The sequence below is a fragment of the Rissa tridactyla genome, chromosome 4, assembly GCF_028500815.1.
Source record: "Rissa tridactyla isolate bRisTri1 chromosome 4, bRisTri1.patW.cur.20221130, whole genome shotgun sequence".
In the NCBI taxonomy this organism is placed as follows: domain Eukaryota; kingdom Metazoa; phylum Chordata; class Aves; order Charadriiformes; family Laridae; genus Rissa; species Rissa tridactyla.
The window spans coordinates 13,366,165-13,385,561 of NC_071469.1; the positions used below are offsets into that span (position 1 = coordinate 13,366,165).

General features: G+C 40.7%; 2 protein-coding genes across 7 annotated transcripts; both read left to right on the plus strand.

Annotated features, from left to right (window-relative positions):
* The first annotated feature begins 443 nt into the window (after positions 1-443).
* On the plus strand, positions 444-13,004 carry TMEM9B (TMEM9 domain family member B). Its single transcript, XM_054200684.1, has 5 exons — positions 444-610; positions 3,139-3,230; positions 6,920-7,028; positions 7,838-7,972; positions 11,830-13,004. Exons 1-5 carry the CDS (start codon positions 527-529, stop codon positions 11,983-11,985), a joined length of 576 nt encoding a protein of 191 aa, XP_054056659.1. The 5' UTR covers positions 444-526; the 3' UTR covers positions 11,986-13,004.
* Positions 13,005-13,152: 148 nt separating this feature from the next.
* ASCL3 (achaete-scute family bHLH transcription factor 3) lies at positions 13,153-19,382 on the plus strand. Of its 6 annotated transcripts, none has more exons than XM_054200689.1 (3): positions 13,153-15,265; positions 15,877-15,933; positions 17,136-18,029. In XM_054200689.1, the coding sequence occupies exon 3, from the start codon at positions 17,141-17,143 to the stop codon at positions 17,678-17,680; it is 540 nt and encodes a 179-aa protein (XP_054056664.1). In that variant the 5' UTR covers positions 13,153-15,265; positions 15,877-15,933; positions 17,136-17,140; the 3' UTR covers positions 17,681-18,029. The 6 variants fall into 6 exon arrangements, with proteins under 6 accessions (XP_054056664.1, XP_054056665.1, XP_054056661.1 ...); XM_054200690.1 differs by having other exon boundaries at positions 13,153-15,080; XM_054200686.1 differs by adding an exon at positions 19,261-19,382 and having other exon boundaries at positions 13,153-17,713.
* The last annotated feature ends 15 nt before the right edge of the window (positions 19,383-19,397 follow it).

Here is a 19,397-nt window from a genome sequence, read left to right on the forward strand (position 1 = left end):
AGTGTTCAAGGCCAGGCTGGATGGGGCTTTGAGCAGCCTGGTCTAGTGGGAGGTGTCCCTGCCCATGGCAGGGGGGTCAGAACTAGATGATCTTTAAGGTCCCTTCCCACCCGAACCCTTCTGTGACTCTATACTGAGGGGATCCCGCCGGCTCGGGATGCCGCCAACATTAGGGGAGGGCCAGGCGGCTGCCGGGCGCGCCGGGCCCGCCGCCGCCGGGCGCTCGCACCCCTCGGGGCAGCCGGCGCTGCGCCCCGCACGGCGGCCGTTCGGCCGAAATCCCGTCCCCGACGCAGCTCAGGCCTGTCGCAGCGCCCCCCGCCCGCGGACCCCACCGAGGGCCGGCCGGTACGCTCCGACACGCCGCCTCCCCCCGGAACTACCCGGCGGCGCCGCCGTCCCCATAGGGGCCTCATCGCGGCCGGACGCCGCCTCACGTGAGGCGGCCGGAAGGCGGAAGTGATGGCGGCGGGCGCTGGAGGGCCGGCGGCGGCGGCGCGGCGGCGATAAGCGGTCGGGGCCCGACATGGCGGCCCGCTGCGGAGGCTGGGCGCGCCTTTGCTCGCTGCTGGCGTTCGCCGCTCTGGCGGGGCTGGGCGCTGGGGCCAAGGTGAGCGGGGCGGAGTGGGGGGGAACGGATCGCTGTGGTGCTCCCCCGACCCCCTTCCCGGTACCGGGGTCCTCCCGTCCCCCGCCCCGGCGGCCGCTCGGCGGCCCCCTGCCGCCGCCTCGGCCTGCTTTAGGTGGAGGCCGGAGCGGGTGGTTTGGGCCGGGTACTGCCCTGCACCGCTGCCCGCCCGCCGGCCCGAGGAGCGGCCGGCGGCTCCGGCGGGGCAGCCGGGAAGAGACGGCCCCGTCTGGGTGGCGTCGGCACCGGCGTTTGAAGCAACTTGTGTCGTTTTGAGGTGGTGACTGGGGAGCCGTCACGCGAAAACTACAAGTGGCGGTCGCGGATTCACTGAGAGGGTCTTGCTGGGGTGAAGCTGCTACTGTTGGGGCAATCCCAAGCACAGATACAGGCTGTGCGGAGAATGGATGGAGAGCAGCCCTGAGGAGAAGGGCATGGGGGTGTTGGTGGGTGAGAAGCTCAACAGGAGCCGGCAACGTGCGCTCGCAGCCCAGAAAGCCAACTGCGTCCTGGGCTGCATCAAAAGAAGTGTGGCCAGCAGGTCGAGGGAGGTGATTCTGCCCCTCTACTCCACTCTCCTGAGACCCCACCTGGGGTGCTGGGTCCAGCTCTGGGGCCCTCCGACATAAGAAGAACATGGACCTGTTGGAGTGATTCCAGAGGAAGGTCACAAAGATGACAGAGAGCTGGAGCACCTCTGCTATGAGGACAGGCTGAGAGGGTTGGGATTGTTCAGCCTGGAGAAGAGAAGGCTCTGGGGAGACCTTATAGCAGCCTTCCAGTACTTAAAGGGGGCTACAGGAAAGACGGGGAAGGACTCTTTATCAGGGAGTGTAGTGACAGGACAAGGGGTAATGGTTTTAAACTCCAAGAGGGTAGATTAGGAATATAGATAAATATTAGGAAGAATTTATTTACTGTGAGGGTGGTGAGACAGTGGAACAGGTTGCCCAGAGAAGCTGTGGATGCCCCATCCCTGGAAGTGTTCAAGGCCAGGCTGGATGGGGCTTTGAGCAGCCTGGTCTAGTGGGAGGTGTCCCTGCCCATGGCAGGGGGGTTGGAGCTGGATGATCTTTAAGGGCCCTTCCATCCTGAACCATTCTACGGTTCTTGTGGCTGCCTGGGCTGGTGTTGGGGTCTGCCCTGTGACTGGCCTCACCTTGTGTGCAGTGTTCTGCTTGCTGGGTGAGCTCTTCTTTCTGGCTCTGTGGTGGCTCTGCCGGCTCCTGCTACTTTACACCTGGGTTGGGTGTCTGCTGTTGGTCCTTCTGTGTTAATAATTGGGACTATAATTTTAGTGTCTCTGTGACTAACCGAGAATGTCATGTCTCCTAATACCAAAAGTCTTTTGTATTGTCAAAGTACCTGCGTGTCTGAATTTTCTCCTTTTTAATGATAATCATCTGTATGTGACTTTTCTACGGTGAGACCAGAAGTGACTTGGTATGTAGTGCAGTCAAGGTTTTCCAACTGACCTATACCCACTTAGTGTTTCTCTGACCTGATTGTTCAGTGTGGAAGTTTATTACCAGTATGTCTTAAGACGTTCTTTTGTAATGCCATTAGAAATTGCCTTGAACTTTAGATAAGCCATGTTTGTCTCTTACCATTTGCTCAAATAGGTTACTCTAACTTGGGTTTGAGAATGCTTTCCTCTATAACCCTTTGCAGACCATCTTTGTTCTCTCTATAGGTTTTTCAGTTCTTGTTTAACTTGGCAAAGGAAGGAATTATCCTTATACTACACAAGGTGTTCTTTTTCTGAAATGCCATTTTTCCCAGTAGTGGTCTAAAGGTTAATATTGGGTGCTACTTCTTTCTCATTGTCCATAACAGTTAATTCTCCTCACTTCTTTCTGCAGTGCCTCTTGTTGCTTATGCAAACTTTAATTTGTTTCTCTAAAACTTGCTTTTACAAGTTTCCGTCATTTTTCACATTTACTTTGCGTTCGTTTTGAATTCCAATTTTGTACTTTTTTCTCTACCTCACAATACCCTGCTGCTGTTTAAGACAGGAGAATCAAAGGTTGTACTTGTGCCCCTAATACTTTTCCTTCCAAAGCTTTTTCCATTAAGGCCAGGGAGGACAGAATTATCCACGGAGCTTTGCCAGCTTCCATTTGTGGTTAATATTCTTTCATTTGTTTTAAGCTCATCATTTTGTTTGTTATATATCTGTTCTCATAAATTGAATAGTTGAATATACCAACATCAGTAACTTGTGAATGTGTGTTATTTCTTGAGAAGAATAGTGAGCTCAAACTCCAGATTTTTCTCATGAAGAATGCATTTGCTGTCTAAAATAATAGTGTTACTTGATAAATTGCTCTGCTTGCTTAGTAATTTTGAAGGGTTGTTCTTAAGCTTGAAGGAAATCCTTAGTAAGACTATTCAAAGATAGTTGCAAGTAGTTTGCATTAAATATTTCATGTATTATGTGAAGAGTGCTTTCTGTATCCCGTTACGATTACTGATGATGATCTGTTCTATGCATGTTGTTTACTTCACAGAATTCTGAGGATGTCCGATGTAAATGCATCTGCCCTCCTTACAAAGACCATTCAGGCCATATTTACAACAAAAATGTTTCACAGAAAGACTGGTGAGTGTGTATGGCATAAAAAATTATAATGAGTCTTACTGGTTAAAGACTTGTTCCATAGTGATTATATGTGAATTTCCCATGGTGGTGCCAGGAGAAATTACATCTTTCTCATAACTTAGTGGAACTTTTCTTTTAAAAGTACTCCAGAATTTAGCTCTAGCAGGGAACAAGGCTTGAAATCCGTAGGTTTTGCCCTGTCTTCTGTTTTGGTTGGTTTGCTTGCTTGCGTGTTTAGTTACTTATTTAGACTTGTAAGTAGTAGAAGAGAAGAGTGTGTTGTAATTTGAAATCAGTGATTTGGAATGGCATAAAGGCAAGGGAGCATGGCTGTGGAACTAGGACTTGGGAGTATTGTCTTCTGTTCCTCTACTATTGAAACCTATTTTATCATTTAGAGACTATTGTTTCTGGACGTTTCTGTTTGTCAGAATTGCAGCGAGAGGGTGCAATTATATGAGATGGCCTGAGATGTCTAAGAACTCATTTTTCCAGAAAGAGAGGTTTTGCATCTCTGCCCCAGCAATGTGCTCTATTGTATTGCTTAGGCCAGCTATGGCATTTGTCAGACTCCTTTCCAAGCTGAGGACTCATGTGCATGGCCAGGGATGAGGATTTGGGGAATAAAGGGAGATGACAGTGATTTGTTACATTGGAGTAGCTCCCTTGTGTAAGTTCACCTTGAGTATCATTGTCTATGGGTATCATACAAGTGAAACACCATGTTTTAGAGCTGCATTGATGTCGGAAGTGCTCAGAAATTCTTGGGCCACCCTATAAAATGTGATATACTTCTTGATATTCTTCCGTGACATTAAGAATTTATAAAAGGCTTTTCAGTCTGACTAATAGCAGCATGTTGGCATCTTGATTATGATGATTTCATGCCCCTGAGTAGGCCCATGAAAATAATTATAGGAATAAAATTTGCGATACAGATATGTGTAGAGCTGTGCCATGATTTACTAAACTGCTTACAGGAGAACTGTGAGAAACAACACTGTAAATTTCGATCTAAACTAATGAATGTAAAATGTACTGTCCAATCGAAATTACTGTTTTTGTCCCACATGATTAACTTAACAACATTAGTCCTCCTATGACAAATTAAGTTGCAGTGATGAAACATACAGGGAGAATTCCAGCTGCAGTAGGCATTTCAGAGTAGCAGTGTTACTGGTTGTATTGTTCATTACTGCTTTGCAAATGAAAATGGATTTTTTTTTTTTTCAGTGGTTATTGCTTAGTGTGCGTCTTACTAGCAGAAGGGACCCTGTTTCCTTTTAAATCAACACTGGTACTGATTGAAGGAAAAATTAGATTTGAAGGCTGGACTGATTTTTATGATGACAGATACCGATGCATATGGAAGCTCAAAAATCTATTTTTCTATCTTAAATCTCATTTTGTTGAGATCTTTTCTTAAGTATCATCTGGGAACGTTTTATGGCTTTGATCTTCTGTTTGAGGTGTTGTCTTGCTGCTTCTAAAAGGCTTCATTGCTAGTTCATGTGCAATAAAATTGCGAAATTTAGTGCTTTAGTTTGGCTTCTGCAAGTGACTTATTGAATAGAACTGGCTGATGTACACCATGCTTTAGGTATTTAGATCAGGCGCTTGTGAGACAAAAGCCAGATCAATTTTTAGTGTCTTTATGAATTATGTACAGTATAATGACCACTTACTGCTGGCTTGTCCAGACATAAAATGAAAAATTAATTTTTAATGTTGGGTCTGTAATGTGCTTCATGATATTCTCATTTAAATGTTTCAGTTCTTTCAGTTGGAGTGGTCTGTTCTTCAGCTTCAGACTGGCAAACAGCATGTTATGTTAACATCAATGTGGGCTGGGGCGCTTTGGCGCCAGTACAAGCATTCACCCTTCTGGGCTCAGGCTTGGAATGATTGCAGGCAATCCCATCCTGAGGGACAATGTGTTAGGCAAGCGTAGTGATGCCTAAGCACCTACAGGGTTAAATAACCTACTTAGAAAGTGTCGGCGTTTGTATTTTGTACTTTGAAAGCATTGGTATTTCATGTACAGAGGCTGACTGCAGTGGTAGTCATGGACGTGGAGAGAGGGAGGACACCCTGTCTGCAAGCTGAATGAACTGGAAATCCGTCTGTGCAGAAGCTGCCCTTCTGACTAGCCTAGCTTGCCTTGGAAGAACTGCTTCCTTGGTACTGTTACTGTGGGCCTGAAGGAGAAGGTGGTAATGTGGAGGCAGTTGAGTGGGAGCATTGTTTAGAAAAGGATCAGCCTTTTTTATGTTTTCCTCTAAAATTGTCATGGAATTGCAGTTCAAGGAAACACATCATCAGAATTCTAAGGTTCTGATAGGTTTTACATTTCCCAGCAACTTGAAACACTGAAATGGAGAAAAAAAAAAAATGCTGATATTAATATTTGATACGTTCACAGTAACGGACTTCCTACTGTACTTAAGCTACATACAAGCTTTCTACTGTACTTGCCCAGTGTGTTGATGCGAGCTTTCAATCATATGAACAGAAATTGCTTAGATTATAACTTGCACTTATTTTTGATTTTGTTGCTTGAATGCTGCACTCCGCCACAGAGGAGAATGTAATTCTGCTTTCAAATAAATGCAAAAAATAAGCCTTCCACTCCCCTCCAGAGGATGTGACTTGACGCTCAGTAGTTTTAGTTATGAAGAAGAAATATGAAGAAAACAGAAGAGCTGAGCTGGTGTCTGGCCATGTGTTCGCAGTGTTGTAATCTAGCCCAGTAGAGTGTTGAATCCTAGACTGCTGCTGTCACATCGTGTGTTTTATTTCATTACCTGCTTCTGACTGTTGTTAACTTTCTAGCTAACGTTGAGTTAACCAGCGTGAAAGCAAAACAGGATTTTTGTTCCATCAGTGCTCTACAGGGACCCTGGATGTGAAATCTGAACAACCAACCGTATTCAGCAAAAAGACCAAAATTACCTAAGTTACTGGTGGAAGCAGTTGTCCCATGGCAGCTGGATTTTAGTGCTGTGGTGTAGAGTGTCCATAAGACTGTCAACCATGCTTTTTGGCATCGGACTGATATATATTTTGTAATCTTTTAAGTCAAATTATACTTTCACATCTGAGTCCAGTGCTGAAAACTGAATGCTGTTTGTTCGCTGTCTTGATGCTTATAGAAACAACCAATCTGACTACTTTTATTTTTTTTTTCTTTAACGCCTGTAACTTGTAATGGCAAGAAAAAAGGACTTCTGTTCGTGAACACCAAAGAGAGGTTACTCTCCCTTCAGATAATGGAAGGACAGACTAAGGCCCTTCTGAGTATGATGGAGAAAGAAGTGTATAGCTGGAATTTACTTTCATCCATGATGTCAGTGTCAAATGATGCATATGTGCTGATACTCAAATCCTTGGACTTGTTATGCTAGCAGCTTTAATACTTTCACTGAAAAACGGAAACATTGTATTGAGTTAGAAGGATCTTAAAACTTGTTTAGCAGCTTGTCAATAGCTGAATTTCTTCTTTAAGAAAAGTAGTTGTGGAGTAGTGATTTATTATTATTGTTTTTAATCTTGGATAGTTGTAATTTAGAACAGCTGAACTTTAAGCAAAGGTGCCTTCTCAGCTCATGCAGCTGGGGTCTGTATTCATTGTAGAATAGGTAAGCTAAAACCAGCTCAGAACTGACTGGGCAGTTTCTGTGTTTCTTCAGTGATTGTCTTCACGTGGTTGAGCCTATGCCTGTCCCTGGACCTGATGTAGAAGCATACTGTTTACGTTGCGAATGCAAATATGAAGAGAGAAGCTCTGTCACAATTAAGGTAAACAATGCGATTCTGTTGGCATATACTAAATACTTCAACTGATTAGTAAATATGTCTTATCTTTTAAAGAAATATTCTTGTTAAAGAGAAAATTTTTCAAAAGCAGCCCAAGATCTGACTCTTCTTCATGATAGCTGCTCACAATTTATCTTGAGGAGTAACAATGGCATCAAGCTATAGCTGAAGGAGTGGGTTTGAGATTCTTTATTGAAGGATCTCCAAGGATCTCCGCTTTTGAGATTAAGCTTTACACCTTGCTGAAATGCTGAATGTTCTAGGGCAATTTGTCAGCTTTGGACTTTGTGTTTTTGTTATTTTAGAGGTCTCTCATTATTCAGCTGTCTTTTACCTGCTTACTATAAATTTTCTTTGTATGTTGGCAAGCTAAAAAGAGCAAAATCATCCATATTTGCTCTAACAGATGATTTTTATATTCTTCATATTCTTATCCTACTGGAGCCATTGAGCCCCAGGCTGGGGTGAATAGACCGTGTAGTGCATCTTTTCTTGTTGTAACACACATCAAGTTGTTTTAAGAGGGGTAGCACAAAATTTTTAGCAAGACTTCACTAAGAGAAAGAAACTGTTTCAAGCCAACATCTGTCTGCCCCAAGCCCTTTTAATACCAGGTCGTCATTTGGTGTTTTTTCTCTTTTAGTGGGTTTTGAGTCATCTAGTGACACTACCAAGCACTGACAGGCTCATCATGAACTTTGCATGTACTCATCTTTTGGTCCTTGCTGCCTGCTGAGAGATTGTGGGGGCAATATCACAATTCTGACATAAACTATGCTTGCATTGTGTAGGTTACAATCATCATATACCTGTCTATTTTGGGCCTACTTCTTCTGTACATGGTGTACCTTACACTGGTGGAACCTATACTGAAGAGGCGTCTCTTTGGACATTCACAGCTCATTCAAAGTGATGAAGACATTGGGGTGAGTTTACCAGAGTGCTTGTGTACTTGGGTTAACGTAAAGATTGGGATGGTTAGTTTTTAAATAACTATTTGAGATAAGCAGCTTTTTTCACTAGGCAGTGTAAATGCTTTTCCTGAAGGGAGAGGAAGAGAAAGCTGTATGATGACTTCTGTGAAGCCGCTTTTTCATTTTTCGCTGGGCTAGAAAGTAGTAAGATGAGGATTGCTTCAGCTATCCCAGCTCTAGACACAGATTATTTTCTCAGAGAGGAAACAGATTAGGGATGGAGGTAAGCATATATAGGAGGTACAAATTCTTAAGTGTTAATGATCTTGCTTGCTAGCGATCACATTTATGCAGATTGCTTACTGCTTAGATTTCTCTCTACAAAAAGAAAGTAGAGGGGTCGCATCTTCTATTGCTGATGCTAAAAATTCAAGAAGAAGTTATTATGATCAACACCAATCGATGCTGAAATAATTTCATAGTATTACAGCTAGAAACAAGAATATGACAGTATATTCAAACAGGTCAGAACAGCCTTTTTTGGGAGGAGAAGGGGAGCTGTCCATTAGTGACTCTGTTTGCTGTCATTAGTGACCTTCCCAGTCTCCAATGCCGTGTTTTTTTTACTTCAAATTAAAACGCAGCAAAGTTGTCTTCAGTACTGTTACAGGAAGGGAACGTAAGACCTTATGAAACCTTGTACTGGAAAGAGTGAGACACTTAAGTACCTGATCAGAGTGGATAAGGAATACTGGTTGGTGGGAGGAGGTCATCTGTGTATTGAAGGGGCACTTAGAATAGCATAAAAATATGGACTATGGTTCTGCATCTGGTGAATCTGCATGCCTGCGAGAACTATCATCATAAAGTAACGTGAGGAAAGTTTTCTAAAATGGCAGCTGATTTGGTGGTTAAGTGTCAGCGTCGAACCACACAAACTGATAACACAGTTCTGAAGCCTCAGTGTCAATATACTTTCTGTGTTGAGCCCTCAAGCAGCACTGCTTTTACTGATAAAGTATGCTTCAGGTGTGGCATAACCTTAAAAAGAATTTCTGAAACCAGATCCAGAGTATGGAAGGGGAAGATTGCTGTCTGCTTAACCTAAGCCTTTCAGCAGACAAGAGCGCTTTATTACTGTTGAAGTAAATGGGAGCTAGTCAAAAAGATTTACAACATTTATTAGTGTCTTACAATAGAGTTGTTAAGAATATTTTCATTGTTCTTTCAAATTAAAAAGGAAGTTAATAGGATATAAGTAAGTTTGTTCTTGGTGAAACAAAATTATGATAGCAACACTTCTTAAACGGTGTTTAAAAGCCCTGTAGTTCTGACTGCCTGTTGCTTCAGGGCTTCATAGATCTGAAGATATCAAAAGTGGTCAATGCTATGCTTCGTTATGCTCTGTAGCTGCAGATTTTAATGTGAGTTGCACTCAGTTTCTCCATGTTGTTTTTTGGTGTGACAACTTATTCCCAGTAAACTGAGGAAGGACACATTCTTTAGTTCTGCTATTTTTTTTGTCATAAGTGGCCGCATCAGCCATCTTGACTTAAAAAGGTGTTTCTGTTCTGCAGGGGGAAATATTAAATATTAAAAATCAAGCATTTTCCTAGGTAATAGCTTTTATCAGCTGTGCCTTCTTTATTTGCCTTGACTTCACAACAAAAATACGTGATTGTTACCCAAGTTTGAGCTAACTTTGTCTGGAATTAAGGTTCTTCAGACAGAGGTATACTATAGCTACTGTGGCCCAGTGTTTCTGCACTTCTGTGTGTATTACGTGGAGATATATTCCAAATGTGTTTGTATTAACATCTTAAGGTTTTCCCATTTTCTGAGTCGCTTCTATGGTTGTGGTTTTTGTGTTTGGTTTTGTGTCTCTTTTTTTTTTTTTTTTGGGTAAAGGAGGGATTTGAATGACCCAGCAAATTGGGCAGTTTCCTTCTTCAATTAAATGAACTTGTCTGGTATACTGTACCTCAGACAAATTATATTTATTTTATAGCTTATATAAATTATATTTATACCTCCAAATCTGAGTTAGAATCTGGTGTAGGTGGAAGAAATGAAATAAATCCTGTGGCAGAGCTCAGGTTAACTGCAGAATGAATTTACCTTTAATTTTGGATCCATCTTAACCAATTTCATGTTTTGCTGTAACTGTTACTGTGAACCTCACCTGTGCTTGTGGAGTCACTACTATTTATATCTGCAGTAGTGCTTGGCACATAAAGCACTTCAGGTCCTTGCTTAGTTCATGTTGTTCCTTTCCTGTTTATCCTCCTTCTGTGACAGTAAACATGAAATAATTTAAGGTCCCTCATGACTTATCCCCACCCTTGCCTTCCCTCTTGCAAGTTCTTGAGGTATTGAACCTCGTCACACTTTGGAAGCGCTGTGTGCATTGATTTTTGTTGCTGAATTTCAAGCCAGTATGTTTGCTCTTTCTTGTTGCCCGTTGATTGCAGTGGCAACTGATGAATGTAAGCCATTTCAATAGAACTTTCTCCTCTTAAATTTTTTCCCCCCTTGTTGTCTATGTAGAAATTGATGGTAGCTAGCCTTTGAGCTGAGATTGTTGTTTATCAGGAAAGCCGGTACCATCCAGCTTGTCCTCTGCGCTCCCTTACACCATCTATTTTATGGTAGAAACGTGTTGCTATTGTGGTTTTTGTTTCCCTGTGAATGAAGTGATTTGTCACCTGTTAACTTCCCATTCTAGGTATGTCTAGAACTGCATAACCCTTTTTGGTGAGATTATAGCTCTTTGGGTCAGGGATTGCCTCTTGTTCTCTATTAGTATATTTCTTAGCCTGGTGAGGCTCATGTGTGGCTTTGGGACTTGTAGGCATCGCTTCAATGGATATCATTAATGGTAATCTCTGTACTACTAAGAATGATTTTTGAGCTGTTCTATGCAGAATTATGTCACAAATAAAGTATCCATTAATGTAAATGTCTTAAAGTGTTCTGGGGGAGAAAAAAAGGAATATAAACTGTAGACATAGAAAAAAGGCAGTTATTTAATACAGGACATAATTACATTATTTTTTGTTATGCATTGGTGCTTTCTGACATAGATTTAGCAACATGACTTTGTCCAAAACAGTTTGACAGCCAAATAAGAAGCTTAGTTCCAACTCTTACTGTTTATAACTTGGTGATATTTACTAGAAGAAAATAAAGCTTTACAGGAACTGTTAGAAAACAAACAGAGTAAATATTAAACAAGACCTCAGTTATTGTTGGGCTTTGTCACTTAAACAGCTGTATTGACACTTTGCTTTTAGCAAACTGGGTACAATAGGTTTAGTTTGGTAAACATCAGAGTGTGTTGGTTTTATATAGAAGCTGTGTGTGAACATCCTGAACTGCCTGACGGTAAATGGCCAGGAGCTGGCAGAGAACCGACTCTTTAATTCAGTTTTAAAGGGAATTGCATTCACAACAATAACAGGAGGCTCCTAGTGCCTGGGTCTGTTGTAGGCTTCTGTCCCACCACCTACTAATGGATGCAGGACTGTGGTTCTGGTCTTGTAGCTCACCATGATGTCTCTGGGTAGCAGATAATTGTTTGACAGTACAATGAAGTTTGGTCTGTTTGGGAAACCTGTGGAAGTTACTTTGAATGAGAAACTGAAGTACAGTTCTAACTTAAAAAACTTGCTTGGTTATTATTACTGACCAGCTCATTGAAACAGCTTGTTTACCTTGAAAACAAACAACCAACCCCAAAAAAACAATCCCAAAACAGAAAACCCACACAACCTCCCCCCCCATCCTTTGGAATGTAACAACAAAAAAGACTTTAATGTAGTAGCTCAGTGGAATTGTTGAAATCTAACTAATGATTTTTGCCATTCCAGGATCACCAGCCTTTTGCAAACGCTCATGATGTGCTGGCTCGATCTCGGAGCCGCGCCAATGTATTGAACAAAGTAGAATATGCCCAGCAGCGTTGGAAGTTGCAGGTCCAAGAGCAACGCAAATCTGTCTTTGACCGTCATGTTGTGCTGAGTTAATTGTGTCTCGGTAAAATAACTCCAGGGAAGTAAAGTGGACTAATTGAAAGAGCAGACTTACGTCTTCCTGATCTTGCCAATTCAGAAGCATTTTCTTGAATGGTTCTTTACTGATTTAAAAAAAATAAAGAAAAAGTATTTGAACTTTGAAGGAATGTACTGGAGTGGAAGCAACTTAAAAAGATTAGTTAACCAAAAGCTAAAATCTTTACATTTTCAAATGGCTTTTACTAACAAAACTGAAAAGAAAACCAACCCTAAAATATCCTGGGTTGCCACTGTGGTACCTTATTTACAGTTGTGACTTTATGGTGATTTTTAACTATATATTTCTCTCTACTATTTATGTGGTTAAAAAGTACCTGGGAACACAGTAATTACTTACAACTCACTAATCACTTTATGTAAAGACCTTTTGTAAATATACTTGGATTTTCTGCTGACTAATGCTAGGTACTGGGAATCTGAATCTTGCAGTGTAGTTTTCATATCGGACAATGAAATCCTGGTTGGCTGTATTCATTATTTGGTTTCTTGCACTCATACTTTCAAGATGCTTGTATGTAAAGTGATGTTTGCAGATTTAAGGAAGAACTTAAATGGACACTGACTCTTTGAGCTGCATACTTAAAGTACTGTGATGTAGATAAACTAAAATGCAGTGCATATCAAGACAGTGTTGGCATTTTGTTCTATTTTGCTTTAATAACTTAATATATTGTATGTGTATGATATCTCTTAAAAAAAAAAAATCTTCTCCCTTTCTTTTCATGGGTAAAGTCTCAGGAGTTAGTATATGATGAAATATTTATTATTAAAAATCTTCCTGCATTTGTCTGGGTTGATGGTGTAAGGCACATACTTTCTCTAGCACCGGTCATCTTGGGAGTTAGGTGTATTTTTTTATCTGTGATTCTGTACTCGTCTCTCTTAAGAGGTATACAGTTACCAGATGACTAACTTTCATATATCCCCTTTGGAATGTAACAATTAAAGATAAAACTGATTTTTGAAAAATAGATGTGCATTATCTGTATGTCATCATTTTTTTCCCCCATTACCCTGCATGTAAATTCTATCCATAAAAGCACTTCTCTGGAAATGCCTCACAGTAGAAATATGTACTTGTTCAGTGCTTAGATAAAGGAAAGAAAGGCTCACCAAATTGAAAAAAGTTTTAAATCCCTGTCTCTAATTTAGCTATGCATATCTAATTATGTTATTGTCATATACAGTTTTCAGTTCCGGTGTGGAAGGAAAGGGTACATGGAATAGTACTGTATGTTGCTGGGTGCAGTTTCGGCTTGCTTAGCTCACAGCCTGGGGGACAGAGTAGCATGGGAAATAAACTGTACCTGTACACATAGCTCTGCCACATCAGGGGTGGAAACACAGGTGCCCCATAACAACTTTTGCACTTGACTGCAGCTCTTTTGCAGATACAGAGCTTCATTCTCTTGTCAGTCCTGTAGTCTTCCAGAATCTGAGTTAACCTGGAGGGTATAGTAATGGGTGGCTAATTGGTAGAAGAACAAGATTCTTGCTTAAAATTAAAAAAAAAAAAAAGAAAAAGGGAAGCACAAGGTGGATTGCCAGGACAAAAACTTGGGTTCAGTTACTGTGTTCGACATTCTACCCTGATGAGTCAATAACCAGTTATGATAGTGATGTACCTAGGGTCCCCTGAAGAAAAGTAATGTAAGTTTTTTGTTGGCCTGTCTACCAGTTCTAGTAGATGCTCTACCTCTTGGCTGCCTTTCTGACGAGGCCTGAAGCTGGTGTGGGAAGGAGAATGCAGAATACAGCGTTGTTGTGGCCTCAGACAAGGGCACCAGAAGCAGAATGCTTTCTTTGGCTGACAGTCCCAAGATGACACGACTGGGTTTATGTAGCAGTCTTGGTTGTAGATCAGTTGTTTCTAATCTGACAGTGTCTTCTGAAAGTTTCAAACTAAACTGATTTGGGTTTGGATTTTTTTGTGTGGCTTTAATTTGATCAACAGAAGGGCCAAATAGTGATATACACTAAAGTGTCAAGGTAATCCTGGAAAATGTGGGAGTTCTGAAGTTAGGTATCCTATTTCCTTGCACCTGTACAATTTCGTTGCACCTGACAGCTATATTCTGATACGTGTTAGCATCTCTATACCTGTATGCGTTTGATGATGCAGGCTGATTGCTCTGTACTGCGTTTCTAAGTTTAAGCAAAACTTCAAAATGTGTTGCTACTGGTTGCTTGCTGTTTTCAAATTTTGGCTTGTCTATCTCCATAAATACCTTATTAGAGACCTTTTATAGGGTGTTATACTTCTTAACACTAAGGGAATTTCCCAAAATTACAGATATAATGAAGATTAAATTTGAGGGTATTAAGATAACTAGTGTGAGTCCTCATCTCTAATCTGGAGACCAATCTATCAGAAGTTTCTTCTAAATAAATGCTGATTTTCTGTGTTTAAAATGGAAGCTATGAAAATTAGTTTACTTATGCCTTGATGGTAAATATTTAACTAAATTCTACCTGATTGTTATATTTAGACATTAAAGGATGAAATGCCAATAAATGAAAACACTGCTTTAGTAAACTGTAACAGAATATGTACAAGAAGTAAACAAAGTACATTCCTGATCACTTTCTCAGGTAATCTGGTTGTGTTCAATACAGTTTTAAAATTTCTAGCCAAGTTTTGTTGCCATCATAGCTGTGGTGGGGGTGGAAGAGCCAAACCAGAAAGGAGCAGATCTAACTGTAAGCTACTTTGCATGTTGTCAATTGACTATAAATTGCAGCAGTCATTGACTCAGCGAAACAAGCTACATAATTCAGGTAAGAGACTTGCGTATTGCTGTATCTAGCAACAGATCTTCATTGAATATCAATGTTTTTGTAAATCACTTGTACCAGCTATTCAGCAACAGTGCTTCTGTAGCTTTTTAATGAATTGTGCTTGATATGATCGTTTATTAAATAAGGTGTAAGAAAAATGGAACATTAACTTTTTTTTTTTAATGTCATTCAGATATTTTCAGGTATTATTCATCAGTCTTAAAATAGCACGTCTTGTTTCCTTGGATTTTACTTTCATCTGAAGATCGGTGAGTCTCTAGTCTAAAAGGAAAACGATCCTAACACTTGCGTTATGCGCTTCATGCAGGTAATAAGGCGGCAGATAACTGTTTTACGTGATGCTGTTAGGCAGCCGAAGTGTTGATACTAAGCAACAAATGCTGCGAGTATCTCTTCTTGAGTGATTGTGCTGGTTTTGGCTTCTTGCTCTATGGTGATGTTTTGCTATAAAGTTTTTTTTGCTATGTAACAGAGTTTTCCTCAGACAATGTTTTTAGGTTGTTAGCAGTAGGAAGTTTTTAGACAATAACCCAACCTGTGTAAGTAGAAAAGGGAGAGATGACTGTCTGCTGTTTTCATTTTATACCAAGTGTGAATATTAACCTCTGATTTTCTACATGTATATTAATGTAAAATGGATGTGTGTTCATGCTTTCAGCCTACCCACAGAAGTACCTGTTTAAGATGCACATGACTTTCTTGTCTAACAGCATGCTATAAATGAATTCTTAACTTACAGGATTTTTGTTGAGACCTATTTGCATTAGAAAAAGAGATGACACTGAATACAGTGGCATTTTGATAGAATATGTTGAGAGGATAGGTCCATACAGAGTAAGAATTCTCTCTGTATGAAACGTGGCAGGTATGAAATCATTAGAAAATGTTAAAATATACTCATATCCTTGTGAAGGATTAAGAGTATTCCATTTATGTTACAGAGCTATGGTCCAACCATTTGAAGCTTTGCAAAGGTTTTATGAGTATGGAATCTAGATGTTTCTAGTAACCTAGTTTAATGTTCAGGTGTGTTTTCCATTTTAGAGGGTGTAACGTAACCTAAGTGTTTTAGACGGCAACGTATGGATGTAGAAGCGGATGGTGAGTAAGAGCAATTTTGGATAGATTTTGTGTAGGCAAGTATTGCTTGCGTTCATTAAGGATGTTTCACAGGAATTCTTTAAAAATTAACTAGTTATTTAAAACATTTTTAAGTAGCTATTAAGTAACAATCACTAGTTGTGCTGCTGTTTAGCTGTTTGAATAATGATATTGGGAAGGCACTATAAAGTAGCTTCGTACAAAACACTGCAATATTATCTTTCTAGTAAATACATACGGGTGATTTGGGTAGTTACATTTGTTGTAATGTGGCTCTGAAGAGAGGGTGTGTGGTTGTAGTAGGCCAGTCTGAGTTACAGGTTTCTAGCAGTGCTCCAACCACTATGTACAGTCCCTCCTTGGTAAAATAATTTATAACTCAATGTTTACAGGACGTGTTTGTTTTTGGGTTTTTTTACTTGAATAAATTGATTATTTCATAATCCTCTATCAGCAGGATTGTATTTAGTATTTCATATCTGTGTCTAATATACAGGTGCAGAAGAAGTGTGAGGACCCAAGGAGTTGTCAGGTTTAGCAGAAACTAATCCTCTAAAACTTTTTGTAAAACTTTTCAAGTAGAATGGATTTAATGCTTGACAGACATAAAATTTAAGACTGAGATCCATTTTCTGCACTAGTTTTCCATCTAATTAAGGTAGTATAGTGAATGAGACATCAAATGACTAGAGAGAAAAAGCAATTTGTCTTTGAAGGCTTTTTGGTGCAGATCGGGAGTCTTACTGAAATTGTAGATTTAATTTTTTTCAGGGAGGAGAAGGCGGTCGAGAGAATGCCTCAGATGTTGACCTGCTTTGTTTGTTGTCTGTAGAGATGTAAGTTTTGGAGGATTCTGAGCAAGCTATATCTATGTCCGTTATATAAAGTTAGATCTTAATTTCTAAAGTCGAGGTGAAAGGAGATTGCCTTTTTCTTTGGGAAGCTTTAGTGGCTGTAGTTTCTTAAAATCCGTTGTGAATTTTTTCAGTCAGTGATGCTGACTTGCACCCTCTTGTATTTTCAAATGAGACATTGTCCTCTCTATGTAACTGTCTTCCAACACTTTTCTGAAATGTCACCTCAAACCAGGACACGTCTCTACTGGAAAATGCCAGTAATGCCAAGCGCTGGTAAGGCCGGATGATTTTTTTCTACTGCTCAGTGTGAGTTGTTTAAACTATTATGTGATTATGCATTTCCAGGTTAAATGCAAGACTTGATGGATGGCAAAAGCTACCGCAACCTCATGGACAAGTTGTCCATCTGTACTGAGACTCAGCGCATACAGCTGGCTAGACCTTTCTGTGCTGACCCAGTGGTCACGTTTCATGTGTACCCAGAAGGACCAAACCAGGTCACTTGCTCTGAAGATTTGTCATTCCTTCCTTTCATGTCTGAGCATCTCATCGCAGAAAACTTCTACAGCGAGCCCTGTACCTTTCCCTACCAAATGCCCCACGCAAGTTACCGCAGAAGTGAGTACTCCTATGGGCCAGCTTTCATCAGAAAGAGGAATGAGAGGGAAAGACAGAGGGTTAAATGTGTCAATGAAGGCTATGCTAAACTGAGGCATCACCTACCTAAGGAATACATGGAGAAACGGCTCAGCAAAGTAGAGACACTCCGAGCTGCAATCAAATACATTAGCTACCTACAGTCTCTTCTCTACAGTGATTCTGTGGTGGCAGAGAAAAATGTCGTGGAGCCAAGCCAAGCACATAAAGCAATTAACAAAACCGGTTTCTGAAGACAATCTAAACCATTCCAAACCAAGTAAAAGGTATCTGTCTGGGAACCTAGTAGCTGCTATATCATTAATGACGAGCATGTTCCTAGCACATCTTATGAGCAGATCATAGCACGCGTCAGTATCAGCCCACAGAAAAGAGTTCTAATTTTGCAGAGAGTAACTACACGCAGATACGAAAAAGATGACTCGGGAAATTGCATCTGAATGGTCTAAGTTAGTTTATGGAAATCGGAAAGCATTTCTAAAATTGTCACCAAACCAAAAATGTAATGCCTATACGTGTGAAGTGACTGTATGTATCATCACAACCTGCATGCTTTAAAATAAAATCTTTCCACTGATGGGACTGAGATTCCTTTCATTTTCTGTAATGTTACTGGTTTATTCTCACATGCGCTTTCTTTAAAGATTTTTAGTCTAATTGCCAGTGTTTCTGTTAAAAGGTCTTTTTAAAGGTTCCCAGGAATGTTGTTAGATGCCAGCAGAAAGGATAACTTAGTTTAAAAGGGGGAAAATAAAAAGAAGAGAGTAGCAGCTCTCTGAAGCACGGTTACTGAACATGGGAAGCGCATAATGTCTTGCAAGTGCTGTTCCATCCTTTTCATATTAATGAATATTTTAATCCCATTAAAAAATGTTGGTTTAGCCTAATTGCTATTGAAAATCGGATTCTTCTTCAGTTGTCAGCGCCCTTAAAAATTACTAGGATTGCTTACACAATACACCGTATAAAGAGGGTTGGCAAGGTCTTGGCCTTGGCGGGGGGGAGGGCAAAACAATCCCACAACAGAAATTTTTGGGGACTTTCACTGATAATGATTGAGGTCTGGGGTGGTCTTCCCTCACCTCCCACTCTGTTCCTCTCTACTATTGATGGTTACAGCTAAATGGTCTAACCTAGATTTATGTGAAGATGGTGAAGTGAGTTTAGTTTATACCTGGCAAAGTATTCTTAATGTTTTCTGTATGTGAGGGAATTGCATTATTGATGTTAAACAATTCTGCTGACACTATGAGAGCAGGGAGTCTGTGGGTGCATCAGAATGTACAGAAAATGGTTACAGACTTCCTAAGTGCTGTGTCCTTGTCTCTAATCGCAATTATCCTGGCAGCTATCTTGTTTTTATAGTAGCGAAATGAAAGATGCCTACAAAATGCACTTAAGTATTCCTCCCCCACTTCCTGCCAAAAAAAAAAAAAAGGAAAGGAAAAGGGTTAACATTTGTTAAGGAGAAAATGAAGATTAGGGATCACACAGGTAGATTTCTGCATTGTATTCTGCCATGGTTTTGATGTGCATTTTGCAGGCAAAGGATAAAATTCATTAATTCTTCTCCTTTATTGTGAAAAGGGGAAGTTTGTAAAGCGATTTGACCTCAGCTTCTCTTGGCTTCAACCTTTCTGTCCACGTTTCAAACCAATGTATTTGTCACCCTCTGTGGTGGTGGGCTTTTTTTTTTTCTTTCCCCCTACATCTGAACTGTAGCTTCGTACGATGCCATTTTTTGCCCTGCAATAGTAGGCAGAAAGCCTTGAGGACGCTGCACCCCCTTATAATCCCTTCTCTGCCCCTGCAGTCTTTCAGTGCAGTATCTAGATCAACGGGGAGCTGAAAATTGAGCGGATGCGTGGCAGACAAATGGTCCTCTCTGCAGTCACGTTCCACCGGTTTTTAACCGGTAACGTCAGGATGTCCCATCCTGGTAGTAACGAC